Source organism: Myotis lucifugus, unplaced genomic scaffold, assembly GCF_000147115.1.
Source record: "Myotis lucifugus unplaced genomic scaffold, Myoluc2.0 scaffold_496, whole genome shotgun sequence".
Classification (NCBI taxonomy): domain Eukaryota; kingdom Metazoa; phylum Chordata; class Mammalia; order Chiroptera; family Vespertilionidae; genus Myotis; species Myotis lucifugus.
The window spans coordinates 577,964-601,322 of NW_005871544.1; the positions used below are offsets into that span (position 1 = coordinate 577,964).

Consider the following 23,359-nt stretch of genomic DNA (forward strand, 5'->3'; position numbering starts at 1 on the left):
GAAATAGAAGAATCTCTCCCCTAACAATTTACTTTTTGTATTGGGCCAAGAGTAAAATAACCTTAGTGTAACTGTTTAGTTTAAAAACCATCCTGAGTTTGCTTTAGCCAAATGCCTAAGGAACTTGTCCTTAGAAATTCAGAGATGACCCGTTTCTACCCGTGATATGACGCAAAGACCACTACTATATTTACCCCAGATCTTCTTTGTGGTAGAAGCATCTTCACTACCATATTTCATGAAAACACGAGGGCATTGCGGTTCTGAAAGCCCTGCTCTTAGCAGCCCCGCCTTCCGCCCCGGAACCCAGAGCAAAGGCAGCGGCGGCCGGAGGCAGGTGGGGCGGTGCCGCAAGAAAGCCCACACTGATTGGTTGGTGGGAGGGCCCCGCCAGGACCGCCACGCTAATTGGCTGCTACTCGGGGGGCCCTGTTTCCGGTAGGTCGGCGGGCAACCCCGCCGCCGTCATGGCGACCGGCGACCGGGAGAGAGCGCCGCTTTTGTGGCCGGTGGAGGCCCGGTTGGCGGCGCTACTTCCCGACCTGCTGGTCTTCCGGAAGCCCCGGGCACCAGAACCCGAGCTGGCCACGGCCCAGGGCGTCCTCCTTGGCGTCCACGTGACGGGTGAGGGCGAGGGCAGGCGCGTCGCTCCCCGGCCCGCCCCGGCGGCGGCCGTTGGGCCTCCGCTCCCAGAGCCCCGGGAGCTCAGGCGCCTTTCTCTGCCGGTCGCCCGCGGGACCAGCGCCGTTTCCGAGCAGGAGGACGCCGCTAGGGATGCTTTGGCTTAGCCCTTGGGTTCTCTTCAGAAAGCATGAAATTGAGACTCAACACTGAGAGTCTGTTCATTTAACGGGTGTCTAGGGAGCATGTGTGTCATGAAGATGAGAGATTCAAGGAGCTCAAACCACGAGCTCTCCACCAAGCATGAACCTGTTCCCGTGTGCTGCCTGCCTCTCACGTGGGGAGAAATCCTGGGGTCCCTCGGCCGGGGCGCCTCAGGGAAGGGTGGGCGAGGGGGCGCTGGCTTCACCGTCTGCAGCTCCTGGAGCAGTGAACCCCGACTTCCCCACCCCCTGAAAGGACGATGGGGTTGCTAAAGCCCAAGACATCTGCTCCCATCTTAACCGGTTTGGCTCAATGGATAGAGCATCGGCCTGTGGACTGAAGGGTCCCAGGTTCGATTCCGGTCAAGGGCATGTACCTTGGTTGCGGGCACATCCCCAGTAGGAGGTGTGCAGGAGGCAGCTGATCGATGTTTCTCTCTCATCGATGTTTCTAACTATCCCTCTCCCTCTCTGTAAAAAATCAATAAAACATATTTTAAAAAAAAAAAAAAGACATCTGCTCCCTTTACCCGGGTCTGACACGTGGAGGCATTAAAAGTTGAGGATTGTCAGCTAACGTAATCATCTCTGCTTTGTTGGCTAGGGTTCACAGCATTGATGGACAGGTTCAGCCTGACCTGCAAGTCGGAAGATGACCTGGACAAACTGGCCCACATTTTCAGTTATTACATTAGTGACATCATCGAGCGTGAGTGGCCATTGCAGGGGGGCAAGGAGGCGTGGCCTGGGCTCCCGCGGGTTGGCGATAGCAGGGGTCCTGGGGTACCTTAGAAGGGACACTGAAGGACCATTCTTTCAGTGTTACTCACATTTGTTCCGACAAGCTAGATCTTTGTATCTGCCATTCTGTCCAGTCTCACATCCCGTTGACTCAATGTTCAGAAACAGAAGAACAGCTAGTTTTAACTTTGCATGTTTGTGTTTTATTTCAAAATAAAGCATTCCTCAGGTTGTCTCTTCTAACAATAATGTAACATGCCTCATGTGTGTATGTCAAATTTAGAAAACACCTTCCCATGCCAGCATTGCATTTTGGTCCTGTGAGGTAGGAATGGGTGTTTATTTTCTGCCATGTATTAAGCTCATGCATATTTGCCTAATTTGGAAAAGAAACTCCTTTGTTCAGTAAACGTGTTTTTGAGTGCCCACTCTGTGACATGCACTATAATAGGTGCAGAGGGTGCAAAACCCTGTTGTTCACCTTTCAGTCTGGTTAGGCCTACCCAACAGAAATTACTCTGGCCCTATACCCTTTAGTACCTATATAATATTCCCATTCTTGACGGACGGTGCCCCATGCAATTATGTCCATCATTCTGAGAGTCACCGGAATACTAACTTTGCGCTGTCTCCTTTAGAAATGATTATTTGACCGACCCCTAACCCCTGAGGAGCAAGTGTTAAAGGTCTTTCAATTCTTCTCACCAAGTGTAGATGAAAGGGGGAGATAGAAGTTATGAATTAGGAATTGTAACATCAGGAACTTCTGGGTACTAGAAATACAGGTACATAAGACATAGTACCTGTCCTTGTGGGATAGACAAATAATGAACAATTATAGATTATACATTGTACAAAGGAAATAAATAGGGTGTGATGGTTTAAAAAGAAGAATTATAGGGTGAGCGTTTCTATATTAGGGTAATCAGAGGGGGTGTTTAGGCTGAGAGGTAAGTGATGAAAGGAACACGTTGTGAAGAGCCAAGTGTACAGCATTTCAGATGGAAGAAAGCCAAGTACAAAGTTTCTGAGATGGGAGAAAACTTGGCATATTCTGGGAAGTGAGAAGGCCAGTGTGGCTAGAGCCGGGGTGGGGAACATCTGGCCTGTGGGCCACATAAGGCCCAGGAAATCATTTGATCTGGCCCGGCCAAGGCATTAGGAATGAATTAATTAAAGCAGGCTGATTTTTAAGTTGATAATTTTGTATGGCCCACAAATGATGTTATAAATATCCAAATGGCCCTTGGCAGAAAAAAGGTTCCCCTCCCTGGGCTAGGGCATAGCTAGTGGAAGAAAAGTGGCTTGAGGTGAGGTTGGAGATCATCAAGCTGTATAGGCCATAGTAAGGAGTTTGGATTATACATGTCAGTACAAAGGGAAACTAGAAATCTTCCCACAAGGGAGTATGATCTGATTTACATTTTTTTAAAGCTCAAGTTAGCTGCCTCGGGGAGATTGGATTATAGGGAGCTGAAGAAGGGTAGGTGGTAACAATGGAAGCTGGAAGAGATCATTGGGACAGCTGTGAAAGATGATGGAGATTTCGTCTAGGGTAGTGGTTCTCAACCTTGGCAGCATGTTAGATAACCACTTGGGGAGCTTTTCAAAGTCCTGATGTCTACATCAGTTAAATCATACTATCTTGATGTAGGCCCAGGAGTTGGAATTTTAAAAGTTTTACAGGCAATTCCATTGCACAGTCAAGGTTGAAAATATTGATCTCAAGATATGGCAGTGGAGTCGTATGGCGATGGATTGATTTTATATATAGGGTGTCCCCAAAAAACATATACACATACTTTGAATAATTATATAAAGACAGTGTCTATTAAAACAAATTTTATTTTTAAAATTAAGCTACCAGCTGTTAAAGTGTGTATACATTTGCGGGGGGGTGGGGGGGACACCCTGTATATTTTGCAGGTTCAACAGACAGGATTAGCTGATGTATTTTTTCTTTTCTTTTTTTTTAAATATATTTTTATTGATTTCAGAGAGGAAAGGAGAGAGCTAGAGATATAGAAACATCAGTGATGAGAGAGAATCATTATTTTGCTGCCTCCTGCGTGCCTCACACTGAGGACTGAGCCCACAGCCCGGGCATGTGCCCTGACTGGGAATTGAACTGTGACCTGGTTCATAGGCCAATGCTCAACCACTGAGCCACACCAGCCGGGCTGATTATTTTTTCAGTGGGAAGTAGTGAGGAAAGGGACTCTCAAGTTTTCAGCTTTCATAACTGAATTGATGGTGGCATCACCTACCAAAATGGGAAAGTCTGAGCTTTGAGAAAGAAAATCAGGATTCTTTTTGAATATATTGAGCTTGAAATGTCAATAAATCATTCAAATAGAGAAATCAAAGTGTGAGTTGATGGGGAGAATATAAATAAAGAGAAAGATCCTAAGACTGAGGCTTGAAAAACTCCAGGCAAGGATTATGATTAGGGAGAAATAACCTATAAAAGAGTCTATAAGACAGACAATGAGGTGTAGAATATTGTGGTATTTACGTAACCAAAGGGGAAGTAGTGTCTCTAGAAGAAGAGGTGGTGGCTAGCTGAGTTGAAAATGAAAGGTGCCTAATACAGTGAGATCAGAAAATACTGAATTTAGCAAGATGAATGCTGTTGATGATTTTGATAATTTTAGTGAAGTGACAGAGATGTAAGTCAGATTGGAGTAAGCTGAGAAGAGAATGGTAGAGAAAAAAATTGAATGAATAGGATATGAGGAGAAAATTGTATATAGTCAACTCTTGAGAATATTTTTACTGGGAATGTAGCACAAAAATGGCCCTAATAGCTAGAGAAGAAGCTAAAGTCAAAAATAAGTAGGTTAGTTTTGTTTTGTTGTGTTTTATTTTAAAAAAAATATTTCTAGGAATGATCCAATAGAAGATAAGGGAGGGAGTGAAGTTCTTGAGAGGGTAAGCCAGGCGAGGATCCAGAGGACAAATAAAGGGGTAGCTTTGAAGGAACAGAAGTATTTCTGCCACTTTAGAGAAAGTGATATAAGTAAAGGTGGATTTGAGGAGAAGCTAGAAGAAAGGGAGAAGGAACCTGAGCCTTGAAATACACACAAAGACCTGAAAAGATATAAGGAAAAACTCAGTAGGTCATTCTTTGATCACATATGATTCTTCTATGATCTGGTATAGTTCTGATTTTGACTTATTTTCCTCTCTCCCTTACTCAATTTCAGATGTACTCTGTTTTGGAGGAGATATCCTAAATATCACAGGTATATTTCAGTTTTTCTGAATATTTTGTGGACTACGTGAGGAAGACTATATTTAGGTGGAGTATGGCATATTTGTTTATTCAACATTGTTTGGTTATTTAATATGTGCTGGGCCTGGAGAAATGAAGATAAGAAAGACACAATCTCTGGGGGTCTCCAAGTCTAATGGGAAAGCCTTGCCCATATTAAGCTCACATTGCTTTACATTTTGCTTAGATTGAATGACAGAAAAACAAGTGCCTGTAGAGTATTCATGAGTAAACTAATGAGAAACTTAGTCATTAGTAGCAGAAACTAAATGTAAGACAGGGAGGAGTAAAAAGTCTCCTATCTGGAGAACTCTTAGGATCATTAACAGCTTTATGCCACACTGTTGAACCATCTTTTTATTTAAACTTAAACCAACCATAAAATTATATTTGAATATGAACCTACATTTTATGAAGTACCCCTCATCATCTTTTAGTACACTGGTGGAAGGAAGATTAGCAAAACTATTATTAAACTACCCTTAAACTATCTTTAAACCTTAGTAACATTTCAGCTTCTACCTAGTCATCTTTATTTATATGCTCAAGTCATTTTGAGGCTCTAAAGCAATATTTTAAGCAAGCATAATATATAGAGCCAAGAAACCTTGCCTGACACCTTGCATGATACCTTCTGCATTATTGGGGTCTTTGTCCTGGTCAAGTGAGTCCAGATATTTGACCTCTGTCAGCCTATCTTTTGTCTCTGCAGGGAATGTCCTCCTGGCACTCTGGACAGTGGAACAGAATCAACTGAGTGACATCATTACCCTCGTGGCAAAATGCAGTCTGGAGATACAGGAGAAATTTGGGGTCTACCATACCAGAGAAGGCCAGGACCTGCAGCTAAAGATAGGTAGTAGCTACTAAAAGATATCCAATTGGAAAACAACAACCACAGGAAAAAAAAAACACTATAAAAATTTCAAAAGATAAATTGGGTAAAAATATTTGCAACTTATATCATGTACACAAAGGATGAATTCTTTAACATAGAAAGAACACAGAGAAATAAAAAACACATAGAAATAAAAAAACTAACGTTCTAAGAGAAAAATGGACATGAATAAATAGTACATAAACAAAGAAATACATAAGATGGTCAACTTCATAATAAGAAAAATGCCAATTGAGATCATTTGTCATCTAAAAAATTCAGATGCTAAACATACTATTGAGGCTGTGAAGAGTAAGCCTTCTTATGTGGTACTGGTAGGAATCAACAATGATATAACATATGGAAGATGATTCAGTAATCAAGATTATAAATGCATTTATTCTTTTTTTAAATATATATTTTTATTGATTTTAGAGAAAGAGGAAGGGAGATGAAGAGAGAGGAACATCAATGAGAGAGAAACATTGATCAGCTGCCTCCTGCATGCCCCCTTCTGGGGATTGAGCCCACAACCCTGGCATGTTTCCTGACTGGGAATGGAACCAGCAACCTCTTGGTGCGTGGGACAACGCTCAACCAACTGAGCCACACCAGCCGGGCAAATGTATTTATTCTTTATCCCAGCAATCCTACTTCTGAACATTTATTCTATAGGAATACCTGAGGATACATGAAATGTCATATGTACAAGATTATTGATTGCAATATGGTTTATAATAAAAGGTTGAAAACAGTCCATCTGTAGGAGACTGATTAAGCACTAAATATGTCTACTCAATGAGATTCTCTGCAACTTAAAAAATATGTTCTGATATAGCAGTATCTCCAAAATATATATGAGAACAAGTAGTATTTTATTGTATGGATTTACTACAATTTGTTTCTCCATTCAGTTTTTTAAAAGTTATGGCTAAGAGAAGAATTCAGAGCCAAGACTCAAATTATAAGAGAAAGTTTTATTTAGAAAGTCACAGAGGTAGAAGAAGTGAGCTGTAGAAGAAATGGGCTCAGGAAACAAGTTATAGCAAAAGAGCCCTTAGAGATTAGTGGGGAGAGAGAGATGCTCCTTGAAAGATGAAAGACGAAGAGGTTCAGGCATGCTCCAGCAGGGAAGAGAGAGCCCTGGGGACAGAAGGGTGTGGGGAAAGGTAGGGGTGTGCTTCATAGAGCCACTGTCTACTCACTTTTGCTGGATAATTGAGTGCTCAATTTTTGGCTATTACAAATAAAGCTGTTATGAACATCTGTGCACAAGTCTTTGTGTGGACATACATATTAATTTCTCTTGGGTAAATACCTAGGAGTAGAGGCCCTGGGTCATATGGTAGATGTATGTTTACCTTTTTAAGAAATTGCTAATCTTGTCCTGATTGGGTAGCTCAGTTGGTTAGAGCGTCTTCCAGACATGCCAAGGTTGCAGGTTCAATCTCAGGTCAGGGCACAACAAGAATCAAGCAATGAATGAATAAATAAGTGAAATAACAAATTGATCTCTTTCTTTCTCTCTCTCTCTCTCTCTAGAAATCAATCAATAAATAAAAGGGAAATTGCTAATCTTTTTTCCAAAGTGATTGTACCATTTTACTTTCCCTCTAGCAATGAATGAAGGTTCCAATTTCTTCATGCCCTTGTCATTGTCTGTTTGAAGAACTTTAACATTTCTCATAGTATGAATTTGCTGGAGATGTGTTTCCAGTGTTTGTATGTCTGGAAAAATCTTTATTTAAATCTTTTTAAAAATATATTTTATTGATTTTTTACAGAGAGGAAGGGAGAGGGATAGAGTCAGAAACATCGATGAGAGAGAAACATCAATCAGCTGCCTCCTGCACGCTCCCTACTGGGGATGTGCCCGCAACCAAGGTACATGTCCTTGATCAGAATCGAACCCAGGACCCTTCAGTCCACAGGCTGACACTCTATCCACTGAGCCACACCGGTCAGGGCTAAATCTTTTTTTTTAAAGATATTTTTAATGTTATTAATTTCTAGGTTGACAGATTTTATTTCTCTCTTACATTAAAGCTGTTGCTCTATCTTCTAGCTTGTGATGTTTCCAACAAGAAATCTGCTTTCATCATTATTTCTTTGTATATAATGTGTCTTTTTATTTTTTCTTCTGGCTGTTTTTTTTTTTTTAATTAATTTCATAGAGGAAGGGAAAGGGAGAGAGAGAGAGAGAAACACCAATGATGAGAGAGAATGATGGATCGACTGCCTCCTGCATGCTCCCTACCAGGCATCGAGCCCACAACCCTGGGCATGTGCCCTGACTGGGAATCTAACCATGACCTCCTGGCTCCTAGGTCGATGCTCAACCATGAGCCACGCCTGGTTGGGCTCTTCTGGCTGCTTTTAAAGATTTTTTCTTTATTACTGGTTTTAGGTCATCTTATGATATGCCTTGGTATTTTTTAGTGTTTTGTTTTTCTTTTCTTTTTTCTTGTGCTTATGGTTCATTGAGGTTCTTTGATCTCTAGGATTTTAGTTATCAAATTTAGAAAATGTTCTGCCTATATTTCTTCAATTTTTTTCTGTTTCCCTCTTCTTCTGTCCAATTACAACATGCTATACACTGCTTGAAATTGTCCCATGACTCACTGGTGCTGTGTTCACTGTTTTGTTTTGTTTTTTCCATGTCTTTCATTTTGGATAGTTTCTATTGCTGTTTATTCAGATTTGCAATTTTTTTTTTGCAATTACCTTTATTCCTGCCTTATGTATTTTTTATCTCAAGCCTTGTAGTTTTTATCCTTGGAAGTTTGATTTAGGTCCTTATTTATCTTTCATGTCTCTATTTATTCAGCCTATTCTCTAGGTTCTTGAATATATGGAATGTAGTTATAACTCTTTATATTCTTTCTACTAATTTTATCATTTGTGTTATTCTGGGTTATGTTTGATTGATTTATTTTTTTTCTCACTGTGGGTCATATTATCCAAAAAGTTGCATGTCTGGTAACTTTTAGTGTGTGCCAGGCATTGTGAATTTTACCTTGCTGAGCGCTAGATTCATAAAATCTTGCCATAATATTCTTGAACTTCATTCTGAGATGTGGGTAGCTTGATCCTTTAGGGTTTCACTTTTAAACTTTGTTGGATGGGACCAGAGTTGTGTTTAGTCTAGGGCTAGTTTTGCCCTATTCCTGAGGCAAGCCCCTTCAATGTCCTGAGAATTACTAAGTTTGACACTCTGGCCAGTGGGGACAGGAACTATTCCCAGCCCTGTGTGATATCGGGGATTGTTCCTTTTAATCTTTTCAGGTGATTCTTTCCCAAGCCTCAGGTGGTTTCTTCATATTGATGCACTTACTAGTACTCAGCTAAAAGCTTGAGGGACCCTGTACAGATTGTGGAGTTTCTCATCAGTAGGCACAGTGCCCTATTGCCTCTAGCCACCTTGCCCTACTCAGACTCCTAACTTTGTCTCCAACTCAGGGAGTCTTCTGGGCTGCACCTGGGTTTCCACTCCCCGAGATGTGTCCTGGAAACTTGACAGTAGTTGGGGTATCAGAGGGTTCACCTTGTTTTCCCATTTCTCAGGCATCATTGTTTTCCATTACCTGATATCCCAGTATCTTGAAAATTATGTTGTGTATTTTTTCCAATTTATTAGTTCTGAACATTATAGTAAATTCACTACATGTTGTCCATATTGGCCAAAAGCATATGTCTCTGCCATTTTTCCCTTGTTTTTAGTTGGATTAGGTGACTTAGCCCATGTCTGTTAAAATATCTATTCATCAGCCCGGGTTACATGCGAGGAGGGATGGTGTGGTCACTGTGACAGCAGTGTCTGAGCGTAACCATTAGGTCTCTGCCAGCAGGCCCTAGTTGTCCATTAGAAGAGCAATTTAGAGACAAGACTCTCAGAAGCCTAGGATCTTTTGTTTCTTCCCCCATACACCTCTGACTTGTTTGAGTGTCTGTCTCTAGCTGTGTTTGAGACAGAAAGAAATCTGAGGCAAGGTGTTATTTTTCAAGTTGAGCTCATCTAATATTTCTGCAACTATGGGCAATAACAAGATTGGCATGATGCAGAGAGCAGTGTGAGGATTCCAGACCCCTCCCTTTGTATATTCAGTTGAGTTTGGCTATTCACCACTTGTCTCCTTTTTTCTGGATAGGTCTATCTGCAGGTCGGATTTCCCAAGTTATTGTTGGAGATGAACAACGACAGTACCTCTTGGTGATTGGGCGGGATGTAGATGATGTCCAGTTAGCTCAGCGTTTGGCTCAGGCAAATGAGATTGTCTTGTCCTGGAACTGCTGGACACTCTGTGAGCAGTACATGTTTGAAGTGGAAATCATGAAGGAGGATGAAGCTGTGAAGGTAGGAGGCTGGCACCATCCATTGCACATTCTGCAAAGGCCTTTCTACTGCACATGGCAGGCAGTGCTCTGGTGGTGGTCACATATTGCCTAACCAAAACAACAACCATTGGAACTCTATTTTGGAGGGAGGTGGGGGATATTTCCCCAGGAAGATAGATGAGGCAGAACAGTAAGGCTAAAAGGATAAATAATAAACAAAGGAGATGGCATCCTCGGCCCCTATGTTAAGGAACCAACGGTAATTCAGTTGATGGGTGGGCACAGAATTGAGCAGTTTTCTTTCTATAGTTAAGAGATATGCGGATCACTGACCCATTTGATTTTGATGAGCATTTTGACAAGTGCCTCAATTATCTGCCACATTACCGGACAAGTGCTAGTAAGTGACTTTGTTCTTTCTACCCAAGCCCAAAATGTTAAAGATTAATTTTCAACAAGGCTGGAGACATTCATTTGTTTTCCTTTTCTCAGATACTCTAAGAACTGCCCTGGAGTTGGATCCAGACTCTGCACTTGAGCAAACTCTGCGGAAGCACATAATGAAAAACCTCTTGAAGAAGGTTATTTTCCAGTTCTTGAGTCATCGTGTAGACTGTGCATGTGTTTGTGTGAACAAGTGTGCATTTACATGTGATGTCCTATTTGCACCGACCCAGTTTGTCTGTCTCCTGCACCAATTATTGTGATGACCTGTCCTATAATTTTAATTAGATTTCTCAATCCTAGAAAGTAAAAGCCATATTTGTTTTTCAGTTTGCCCCTCAAGAAACTAATATACTGTATAGCAGGGTATAGAGTAAGTATGTACTTAGTTAATTAATATGTGTTGACTAAGTGTGTATATATAAACATATGTAATGGCTAATGGAATTGGAAATATCAAACTAACTTTTAGAAAATATAAAAGCTTAACAAGCTTCAGCAGTGAATTAGATTTAAAGTCAAACCGTTTTCATTCCAAGTGTACTGGTTTGTATATCTTATATATCTCTCAAACCTGAATTTTCTTTTAAGATTTGGTCTGATACCCTTAACTTATTTTGTCCTACTCACCACAGAAAGTAGAATTAAAATTCCTAAACATAATACTGGCAGTTGGCAATACAGGCAGGGTAACTCACTGTCTTTGTAGATTGATGAAGGCCAGCCTATGGAGTATATATCTGAATTTCGTACCGTGACTATGGTTTTGGTCAGCCTAGAATTTCACAAGACAGGATGGATGTTGCGTTTGTGTCATCTTATCCAGGAGGCTGCATTGTACATCTCCACAGTCATAGAGAAAGGGGGTGGCCAGCTGAGCCAGATCTTTATGTTTGAGAAAGTAAGTACAAGGGGACCTGAGCCATAAGCATTAAAGGTGAGTGAAAAATAATAGCCTTGTATGACCAGTTTGCCTCTCACATAACACAGGCATAAGTCATATATCCTGCTACTTATTTTGCAACATGCTATTTTACATTAAAACTTCAACTAGTATTAGTCAAGGAATGGAATGTTCTAGTTAATTGTCAGAGAAATCAAGGGTTACTCTCTATATCCTTTTTGGTTTAATTCTTGTTGAAAAATCCTTGTGAAAGCATAAAGAATGTTCTTCTGACTCTACTAGTAGAGTAAGTGTAATCAGATCTTTCTTAGATAATTAAGGAGCTTGAAAAAGAGTAGTTTTAATACTTGACATTAAAGGTGAAGAAAATGGAAGCACATAGATTTAGCTCAAAGTATGCACTAGAGATTGAATTTTTGAAGTGCTTGCCATTAAATTTCCTTAAGTTTTAAATTTTAATTCTTTGGATAGTTAAATTAAGATTTTGTTTCTTCTTCTTAAATCTCTGTTGGTGTGGCCTAGAGCATTCATTTCATGAATCTTATAGAATCCTATATTCCTAACAGAAGACCAGAAAGGATCTGGCTTCATTCAGGGGAGTTGGTTCATCTGCAGCAAGCCATATTCCTTCCCCAGATAAACTCTCTTTTCTTTCTTGTTTTGTCCCAGGGCTGCATGTTCCTCTGTGTGTTTGGCCTTCCTGGGGATAAGAAGCCAGATGAGTGTGCACATGCCCTGGAAAGCTCAGTCAGCATCTTCAACTTCTGCTGGGAGAATCTTACTGAGACCAAGTGAGGAGGAAGGTGGGGCAGAGAGGAGCTCCTCAGGCCCCAGGGGCTCTTCGGGCATGGTAGGAGGCTGTGACAAGTAGCAGGGTTTGAGGACATCCAGAATCTTCCTAACGGGGAGGGAACATGCTAAGGGAAGTCAGAAAACAAAATCTATTAAGAAATCACTAGTTATAGAACAGTGTCCTAGATACCCAGAGCAAATGAAGATAAATTTCTATCCAATGGGGTGGGAGAGGGGGAGGAACAGAATGCACATAGCAAAACTGAAGAACACTGCAAATGTGTACATTAATATAATACAAATAGTATATATGTATGTGGAAGGAATGCAGAACAAAGGTTGTCTATCTACCTATTAGGGAGGGGAAGTAACCACAGCTGGTTAATGCTCTCCTTCTGGCTTTCACTCTTGGTCTTTCCCAGACCCATTAAGTTTTCTGGAATTCACAGTGATATGATCACCCTCCTCTACATTCACCTCGCCTTCCCACCTTCTATAAACTCCTAGTCCTAGTTAATAGAAAATTCCATTTTCCCACTAGTTGCACTATGACAAGGTTGGTTGGAATTTTTCAAATGACATCTTTTTCCCCACTAGAAAACTATGGGGAAAGTGTATACAGGAATCAATTTGAAAAATAGTTATATCTAATGTTAGCATTGAGTCAAAGATTATTTGCTTGCCATACTTAATCAAGATGAATAAAATTATGTCACATGTTTATACAATGCTTTAAATTTTATAGAATACTGTAATATACGATACCAGTGTGAAAATTTTCTCTGTCTTTATACATGAGGAAAGTAAGACCACAGAAGATAAATTATTAGCATATAGCAGATCTGGTAATGAAACCCAGATCTTCTGTCCTCAAATTCTGTCATTTTCATTACCCCACAACTGCCTCTTATAAAATATAAATACTCTCCAAAAAAGTAAGCATATATTACAAATATGATATAATTGTAGAGGCAAGTATAGAATGTTAGTACTGAAATTTACATTATCTAATCCAACTCCTTATTTTACAGATAAAAGATGCTACAGTTGCTTCTTATATACTCCGACTCTTAGCCCAGGATAGATATGTGCTGGCACTTCTTTTAGGCACGGTGGGGTCTACAGATGCTTCTACAGCCTGCTTTCAAATATTATCTCCACTATGGGTGTGCTGGGCCTTCTCATCCAGTGCTGGTCTGTTCTGCTCTTGAATTTTGCATTGATCTATATATTTATATATTGAAGAAAGAACATATTCTTCATCAATGAAGAACATTTTTATTTTTAATTTTTTAACATACTTTTATTGATTTCAGAGAGAAAGGAAGAGGGAAAGAGATATAGAAACATCAATGATGAGAGAGAATCATTGATCTGCTACCTCCTGCACACCCCCTACTGGGAATCCAGCCTGCAACCTGAGCATGTGCCCTGACCAGGAATTGAACCGTGACCTCCTGTTTCATAGGTTGATGCTCAACCATTGAGCCACACCTGCAGGGCAAAAGCATTTTTAAAAGAAGGAAGGAACATGGACTTCCAGGAAGAACAAAGGGGCTCATAAAGTATAATAGAAAGAAATAAGAAGTAACCAAGGGAGAAAAGTGTTATTTGTTTAATTATCATTGTCTTGTTAATAGCTGAGTTTCTTGCATGCATAACTATATTCATTCAACAAGCATTGGTTGAACACGACCATGAGTCATTCATGTGCTAGGTTTGATGGACATAAAGAGAAATGGGGCACTACCTCCTCAGCTAAGTAACCCACTCTCTTTAATGCAATGAAATTTAACTGCAGGAATAAAATGCTGTAGGAGCTGCAACAAAGTGCTATGGAAAGAAATAGTTAATTCTCACCAGAGATTCCAGAGAAGTCATAACTATAGAAATAAGTTTGAGCCAGATTGAGAATAAAAGGAGTTTAGTATATGGAGAAAGTGGGGAAAGGCATTTTAAACAAAAGAAGCATGATGAAACATTATAAGATTTTTAGTCTTAGTCTTGTTATGGCAGCAGAACCAACTGCCTGGTTCTTGTCTTGGGTGTCTCTTTTATTCGCCCTGGGCAGTTGGCCCAGTGAATGAATGGTAAGAGTCTTCACTCCTGTCATTCTGGTAATTCTGCAAGAGAATTTTAATGTCTCAGGAGACAATAATGTTAGGATTGTTGTTACAATTCATGTTCATGAACAACTGAAAATTGTTTATTTGTAGATTTAACTTAAAACTATGCTCACTGCACCCTCTTTCTCCATCCACATATCTTGTTATTTCTCACAGGAAATTTTTATGTCAGTTAAGTAAATCTACTTACTCTCTGTTCATTGCCACCTTTGAACCTTTGCTCACTAGAACAGTATATGACCTCTCTTAAAATAATTCATATTTCCAGTACTTTTCCATCCATGGACTAGGCTGGACCACTTCTCCCTTCACCTTTCCCTACTCTTGAACTATTACACTCTAGCCTTCTTGAACTTTTTAGTTTTGCAGAAGCACACCAGATTCTTCAAAGACTATGCTTTTCCCACTAGACAGAATGCTGATGCCCCATTTTGGCAGTACTTCAACTTTCAAGATCCAATCATATGTCTTCTCCTTTATGAAATACTTTTTTTACTCTCCAGTTAATGCTTCCCTTCTGTTGGCTCTGTTAATTTGCTGTATTGATCTCTAATGTGTAGTATTTGTCTTGTTAACCTATAACTATGTCTTTTCTCCTTCCTCGATCCCTATCACTCTACTCCTCAGATTGAACTTTTCCAGGGAAGGGTATTCTTGTACAGGTCCGTATTGTATAAAAACCCAGCCCAATTCTGGGTACTGTACATACTCCTCAATGCCTATTAAATGGATGAATGTATACATGTGTGAATGAATGAAAAAAATATTACTTATTTTTAAAATGTATATCCCAAAGTCTAATTTGCTTCAGGAAGCCTTCCGTCAGCAGCCAGATGTTTTGGTTATTTCTTTACTCTGACATTCTAGCATTATTTGATCCATTAACCCAGTTCTGACATCGGTTGATCTATTTAACTTTCAGGTTTTATCTGAGGCAGTGTGGTGTAGTGGAAATACACTGGCCTAGGAGTCAGAGGCCTGGGTTCTCATTCTAAGTCTACTGTTGACTTTGCTGTGTAACTCTGGGAAAGGGAATTCACTTTTAGTTGGTGGTGGTGGTGGTCAAATGCGGTCCAAATATTTGCCCTGTATACTTCACATGTTTGTTGTTCATTCATTATCCCTTAAAGGATCAAATGAGGTAGTCAATTTGAAAGAACTTCAAAAAGCATATATAAAGTATCTGACAGATATAAAGTATTTTAGCCATTTTACTAATAATTACTCCCCAAGTAAAACTCCTGGAGTAGGGGGGCCATTCTGTTCCTCTTGGTTATTTCCCTAATATTCATTATTTTGTACCCATCATGTGATGTAGACTGACAGCAGCCTCTGGCCTTTTTCATCCTGAGCTCTAGCACTAGCCTGGATCTGAGTAATGGCCAATATAATGCTTGACTTGGAGGCTTCTGACTGTGTTGTTGCTTTTCTGATCCCCAGGCTTGTTTCCATCAGTATCACCAATGGACCAGTATTCTGTGGCGTGGTTGGGGCAGTAGCAAGACATGAATATACAGGTAGAATAGGACACTGGACTGTTAGTTCTCTGACTTAGGGGGTAAAGCTGGAGGAGGTGAACCAAGAATTCTGCATCCTTTTTTTTTTCTGTCCCCTTGACACAGTTATTGGCCCGAAAGTGAGCCTTGTGGCCAGAATGATAACTGCTTATCCAGGTTTGGTGTCTTGTGATGAGGTAACATATCTAAGATCCATGCTACCTGCTTACAACTTCAAGAAACTCCCTGAGAAAATGATGAGAAACATCTCCAATCCTGGGAAGACGTATGAATATCTTGGCCATAGAAGATGTATGTGAGTGTCATTGTGTAATAGTTCATTCCCATCTCTTTTACTGAATCAGGGCATCGGAGTAATCAGTGTTTGATTGTATGACATTAGAAAGAAAGATGCTTCTAGGACCGGCCTGCTGAAGTAAGAGACATAAGAAAAGGGCTTTGTTCCTGAGATCCTCAGCTTTTATGTTTAGCTCTTTGCTAGTTCCTCAGTGAACTTGTTATCCAACAGGAAGAGAATAGCAATAGGTCATTAATCTAGGTGTTATTTTTTTCTTTCTGTACTTCATACTTCCCTGAACCTAGAACAATCAATAATTGTTCTTTCTCCCTTCTGCCAAATTTTTAAAATTTTTTAAAGACTCTTTTTTACATAACTCTGTATCTCTTGAGTTATCTGAAAATACTTACTTATGAGGACAATTTTTCCTCTATTAATTGGAGGTATATTATCTATTCCAATCTATTTTTAATAGAGACATTCCCTTTGTTTTCCTAGCATGTTTGGGAAGAGACATTTGATCAGAGTGAGAAATAAAAATCACCCTTTGTTAGGTGAGTTTTCTATCTTAAATTGTATATTTTTCAGCTATAGATGGTGATTATGATAAAAAAATTTCAAGATTAAATGCTTCTAAGTTGTATCAAAAATAGAAAGCAGCCTTCTTAGTATATTTATGTTCGTTTTGAAGAGGACTTGCCATTTCTTTTCCACATTGAATGTTTAAATTCCAGGGGGAGTCCTATCACTTGGCCTGAGAAGTACCAACATTTAGTAAGAATTTGTGTAAGTCAGAGTTCAGCTATTGAGATCTGACCAGCTTGTTGTGGCTCACCTTTAGAGGGAAATTCTTCATCCTTAGACAGTAAAGATAGCACCGAGACGGTTGCCACTTACACTGTAAATTCTCTCTCTTTATATTTCTTTTATCTGTATATATTAGATAGTTCATTATCGTTACATAGCAATGACGGACTTTGATTAAAAATTGTTATTATAGAAATTTTTACAAAAAGCTAAGACATATCCATGTGGTACCTAATTGTCCAGAATGTCATTACTTAGGCTCTGGAGCAAACCACCACGCCCAGCATTTGTAGAGGCCAAAGTTAACTTTCTGGGAAGATATGTGAAGCTTCACCAAAGAATGGGATTCTGCCAAGAATTCTTGGGGAGAAATGGCATTCTGAGACTTAATTTTTCAAATTAATTCAAATAAATGGGGTCTACTAAGAAGCACAGGAGTATTAGGTGCTCCCCTGTCTCTCTACAGACCGGGAGAAAGAACTAGAAGCCTTCCAAATGGCACAGCAGGGATGTTTGCACCAGAAGAAGGGACAAGCAGTTCTGTATGAAGGTGGAAAGGGCTATGGAAAAAGTCAGCTGTTGGCTGAAATAAACTTGCTGGCCCAGAAAGAAGAGCACAGGTAAAGACACCTGCTTTCTGACTGGACATGTGCTTCTTTTGGGGCTCCTTTCCTTTGTTGGTGAGACTCTTGTATCATTAGATTCCACATCCTTGGGCTGGTAGAGTGAGTAACCTCTCCATTGGTCAACGGCCTTCCCGTGACCATAGTAACATTCCCCAGGGTGTTGTCATTGAAGCTGAAGGAAGCAGATTCCAAGCAACACTTCTATGCCATCCAGACCCTCATGGCCATCTTCTTTGAAATTGATACATGCCCAGCCTTTTACCGGCAAGAGTGCCTACGTAAACAGCTTTGTGGGAAAGTGGAGGAACCACTTCACTGCCTTTTTAATGACCTCTTCTTTGTAAAGGTAAGGAAGGCAGTGGCTTTCTGAATTGGATTACTGATGTTATATATATACTACGAGGCTCAGTGCGTGAATTCATGCACCATTGGGGTCCCTTGGCCTGGCCTGCAGGATTGGGCCGAAACTGGCTCTCCAAGGGGTCCGAGAGGACGCAGGCCAGGCTGAGGGACCACATTGGTGCATGATTGAGGCCAGGGAGGGGTGCGGGAGGGTGGCCAGCCAGGGAGGGACCGCAGGAGGGTTCCAGGGTGTGTCTGGCCCATCTGGCTCAGTCCTGATCAGCTGGACCCCAGCAGCAAGCTAACCTACCGATTGGAGCATCTGTCCCCTGGTGGTCAGTGCACGTCATAGCGAGTGGTTGAGCAGCCTTAGCATATCATTAGCATATTACTCTTTGATTAATTGAATGGATGACCAGACACTTAGCATATTAGGCTTTTATTATATTGGATATGGGCTAAGAACACATAATCAGCAATGGTAGAAGTGAGGTTTGAAACCCTTTTGACAGCAAAACCCCGGCTTTCTGATTTTTGAGGAGAGTGAATTCTAGGATTGACTCTGACACCTGCTAGTTGTATGTCCTGGCACAAATCACTTAGCCTTGCTGAGCTTCAGTTTTTTCACCTGTGAAAATGAGTTCCGTACTTACAGGGTTTTTGCATGGATTTTAAAGGAGATGGTATATAAGAGGTTGCATTGTAAGTGTGAAAGTGCTAAATCCATCAAGATGATCCTGACCAGTTGAGCATCCCTTGCAGTTGTATCCATGTCCTCTCTAGTCAGTTTGCAAGTGTTGCTCTTTAAGCCTACCTTTCCTTTCATTGGCCATGGAGGATGTCACTTGAACCAGCATCTGAATCTCAAAGGCTTCCAGTGGTCCAGGGTGCACGTGGTACCCAATAGAGTGTAGGCTAAGAATTCCCTGGTCCACATTCTATTTTTTCATCCTCCATCACTTTTTCTAATCTACCCAGCTTGCAAGGCATATATTTAATGGAAAACAGAGAAAACTAAAATCTGTTCAATCCCTCAGCATAGCCCTGTCTTAAGACAGGCCTTGCCTAGGGCTCTAGCTCTGGCCCTGCCAAAGTGGTTAAGGAGTAGCCCCACTTTGGTTCTCAGGTCCATGGTAACTAATGTGCCTTGGCCTTGCAAGGAAACAATGTTAGGTGATGTCTATTGCAGTTGTTTCTGACAAGTCTCATGCACACATTAACCTGGTTTGCTTGGAATAACGGGTAGTGGAGCTGTCCAAAGTGACATTGCTAGTCCGACCTGTCATTTTATTCCTTAGTCATGACCCTTTAAGAGTTTTCCAGAGTCTAGTATGGAAAGGATCTATCTCTCTCTACCTACCAATGTACCCTCTGAACTATATATTGATGTTTGTAACACTATGCTCAATACTGTATAAACCCATTCTCACTCAAAATAGAATAATTTTCGATTCCCTTTTGAGAATCTGTATATTTTTATTAGATTGTCACTTTGAATGCTAATATATGAGTAATTTTTCTGCTCAGTTTCCCTTATCCTTCGAAGTTTCACACATGGATGACCTGGCCAGACAAAAGAAGATTAAAGAGTGTTTTTTTCAAGTGCTACAGGAGGTGGGTACTTTTGCTACATACCATTAACTCTTAATATGTGGAGATGGCTTATGCTCATTTTATTTTTTTAATGAATTTTTAAAATATTTTTATTGATTTTTTTTACAGGGAGGAAGGGAGAGGGATAGAGAGAAATATCGATGAGAGAGAAACATCGATCAGCTGCCTCCTGCATACCCCCCACCAGGGATGTGCCTGCAACCAAGGTACATGCCCTTGACCAGAATTGAACCTGGGACCCTTCAGTCCGCAGGCTGATGCTCTATCCACTGAGCCAAACCGGTTAGGGTGGCTTATGTTCATTTTAATCTAGCCACCTCACACCTTGACTTAGGCATTTCTTAGCCTTCTTGAAAGATATCTTCATTTTATCTATTTTTAACCTTGAATCCATCATATAGCACAGCATACAATACAGGTCTTCACTTCTTTCTGATCCTGTTTCTTAATGAAATTTTAACAACTTGATTCAAAACAGTGTGTTGTAAATGCAGGTGCATAGCTATTAAAAATACAGATACTTAGACCTCCTACCCAAAATTACAGAATCTATAAGAGCAAAAACTGTGATACAGCCATTCTGGAAGGCAATCTAGAAGTAAAAGTCAAATTTTAAGAACATGCATTCTCTAGACCCAGCAATTCCACTCCTGGATTTATATCCCAGGGAGTCTATTTATTGCAGTGTTTGTTTGTAGAGGCTAAGGAGACATTGGCATGAACTCAGAGATGAACACCGTGGACTATATTGCAGAAGTTTAAAGTAAGGGAAGAGATGAAAACATAGTGACACAGAGTGATCTTAAAAACAGTCCTTAACAAAGAGAAACAATGAATCTGTACTGTAGTGCCATTTATATAAAAACAATATTCTTGACAAAACGAGTATACACATTTACAAGGACAACATACAAATGAAAGGTTATATGATTAACACATTAAAATAGTTACATGTGGCAGTGGGGAATGTGGATAAAACCAAATACATTTTTAAGTCTACATGAGTGGGGCCTGGAATTGGTAGTTTTAGCAAGCACTCCCAGGAAATTCTGATTTGCAGCCTGGTTTGGAAATGACTAGTTTAAAGAATTATGAATTCCCTTTGCACGAGGAAATATTTGAAAGCTTTAAGTTTCATTTGGAGAATATTTTTGTTTATTTTTTTGTTAGAGTATTTTTTTGTCCAAAGAAACTCAGTACATTTCTTTAGAAGTTAGATATACAGGCTACATTTTGTATTTATAAAGTAAAGTACTACCTGGACTTAGGTTACATTTTACTCTGAAAACCCCAGGCTCTATTGACATTTTATTTAAATTATGGATGAGAAATTCATGGTAGATTTGCAAGTTAGGTGACTTCATTACTAATCAGATGTTGTCATTGTCCCTTTGCTGTTATTTCCAGGCAGTGAGGGAAACACCACTGATTTTCCTCATTGACGAGGCCCAGCATATGGATGCAGCTTCCTGGGAGTTTTTGGGAACTTTACTCTCCAGTGTGCCCATCATCATGGTGATGACATTGATGCCTACCTCCACCCTGTGTGGTGGGGCCCAGCACGTCCTGCAGAGCCCTCAGGCTCTGCTGAAGCCCATTTCGAAGTTAGCAGCAAACTCACTATTGAAAATGGCATGTTGGGAACTAGGGGCGGTGAGCATCCCCCAAGAGCTGCAGATGTGAGTGGCTGGGACTAGCTGGGCATTTCATGAAGGGAGGAATGGCATTAGTAACCATGATGAGATGTAAGGGTAGACAGTCCTATAAACCAGTAAGGGCTGCTTCCCTGGGCTATCCACCAGGGTTTCACAGGACAGATAGGACTTGGATGGCTTGCTTAATGCATCAGTTATATGTGGTCAGGCCAGTTTCTGCCAGGCCATTTAGCAAGGGAACATTAGTTCCTTTTAACATCAATAGAAGCAAAATAGTTAAAAAAGAAAAGTTACTGCCAATATAACTTTCAAAGCCAATCAGAATTTTGTTTACATTTCTGGGTTGCTGCTTCCCTCTGTTATTGTATATCGAGTGCTGACTTCAACAAAAGAAGAAATATTCCTATTATGAATACCCTTATGCATGGCTCTCTTCAAGTGGGCATCTTTAGTTAGCAATCCCGTACTTCCCTCTCTACAGCTACCTTCTTCGCAGGTGCTTGGGAAACCCCCTCTACTGTAAGGTTCTATGTCGGGACCTTCTCTCTAAGGACATATTACTCTTTCATGACCTACAAAAGGGAGAGGAGGAGAACAGCAAGTGGGAGACCCTCTCAGGTAAGCTGAGCTTGCCAGGGTTCTAACCTGGTCCAACTGCATCTCCCAGCCCTTATAAGGTACATGCCTATTCTCTGCTGACATTATAGGTAAGATTAGGCCTCCCTAGCTAAGTGGGAAATAATATGAAACTATGGTGAAAATACTAAATACCTGCCTCAGATAACTTGAGTCAATCAATCTATAATTCCTTTTTTAGCAGCGCAGGAAGTAGGAATAGGAAAAATGGGGCCTATCAGCATGACAGTCCACTAGAGAGAATTTCTAAACATGAGAGTTCAGTAGAGAATTGCACATTATGTAGAGAGGTATGACTTGAGGAGTTGGATGGGGGAAATAGGAGAAGGGAGGATGGTAGGAGAGGAGGAAAAGAATGTGTAAATCGAGAAAGACATCCTAGACAGTGGTATAATAGAAGTAAGGGCTATTGGCAGGTAAACAGGAAGCGTGAGAATGTCAGATACCACATGGTGCAGAAAATGTTAGTTTCTAAGAGAAAATTAGAGAACAGGCAGGATGGGTGGGGTAAACCACTTAAAACGTGATATGCTCCATTCATCTTCATCCTTTCAGTTTCTTGACTAAATTCTTGCCTTTTTGTGCCTTTAAAACTGCAGTCACTGAGCATGGTGCTTTCCTCAGTCATAGTGTTCTTTCCCTACAGCCAATGCCACAAAATCCACAATGTATAGTATTTCTCCTGCCAGCTCTGAAGAAGACCAGAAATTTTATGTCTGCACAGTCAAGGATGAGGTGAACTTGGACACAGTGCTTCTTCCACCATTGTTAAAAGGCAAGTTCCTCAAAGAACTCAAATGAACCAATAACAGATGTCATTGCAATTAGTAACTTTGTGGATGACTGAGTATAGGTCTCTTATTATCATGCTAGTTTCATTTTTAAAAAAAATATTTTTATTGATTTCATAAAGGAAGAGAGAGGGAGAGATAGAAACATCAATGGTGAGAGAGAATCATTGATTGGCTGCCTCCTGCATGCCCCCCACTGGGGATCAAGCCCATGACCTCCTGGTTCATAGGTTGAAGCTCAACCACTGAGCCATGCCAGCCAGGCACTAGTTTTATTTTCTTCTAAAAAAAAAAAAAAGAAAGAAACCTGCCTTCCAGAAAGAAGTTCTGACATTACCCCCTGAAGAACCCCTTAAGTAATTGTAATGCTACTTGAATAATGGTTTACTTAAGTGAGCCCATTGTTTTCCTTGGGACTGACTGATGATGGAAACGTTTTTTAGTTGTTTAATAAAAGCATGTCTTGAGTTTCTCTTTGTGCATATTCCTGTGCTGGAGCAAACAATAAGCAAGGGAGAAAATGTTGCTGAAATTTAAGAAACTCTGGTGCTAGTGAAGAGGCAGTGTTACGCACATAGCAGGAGTTTAATAAAAAGAGTGCCGAGTAAGTTCATAATGACTTACAAGATAAAGCATTAGGTAGGCATGATTAGACAGGGATGTTTTTCTTTTTAGAGATGAGTTTTTCTTTTAATATTCAAGTGTTTGATAGCCATTGTACTATAGGAAGCCCTCTGGAGGGATATGATAATGAATAAACATACTTTCAAGTCAAGG

General features: G+C 40.4%; 2 protein-coding genes across 2 annotated transcripts; both read left to right on the forward strand.

The window, feature by feature from the left end:
* The first annotated feature begins 330 nt into the window (after positions 1–330).
* Positions 331–17,915, forward strand: LOC102434768 (adenylate cyclase type 10-like). Its single transcript, XM_023744889.1, has 12 exons — positions 331–624; positions 1,429–1,533; positions 4,772–4,810; positions 5,552–5,695; positions 9,865–10,070; positions 10,361–10,451; positions 10,544–10,632; positions 15,758–15,834; positions 15,940–16,129; positions 16,610–16,665; positions 17,385–17,538; positions 17,701–17,915. Exons 1-8 carry the CDS (start codon positions 468–470, stop codon positions 15,824–15,826), a joined length of 900 nt encoding a protein of 299 aa, XP_023600657.1. The 5' UTR covers positions 331–467; the 3' UTR covers positions 15,827–15,834; positions 15,940–16,129; positions 16,610–16,665; positions 17,385–17,538; positions 17,701–17,915.
* On the forward strand, positions 17,826–22,592 carry LOC102434253 (adenylate cyclase type 10-like). The gene is made up of 5 exons (XM_023744894.1): positions 17,826–17,890; positions 19,414–19,500; positions 20,908–21,179; positions 21,637–21,773; positions 22,438–22,592. The coding sequence occupies exons 2-5, from the start codon at positions 19,441–19,443 to the stop codon at positions 22,590–22,592; spliced, it is 624 nt and encodes a 207-aa protein (XP_023600662.1). The 5' UTR covers positions 17,826–17,890; positions 19,414–19,440.
* Positions 22,593–23,359: the final 767 nt, after the last annotated feature.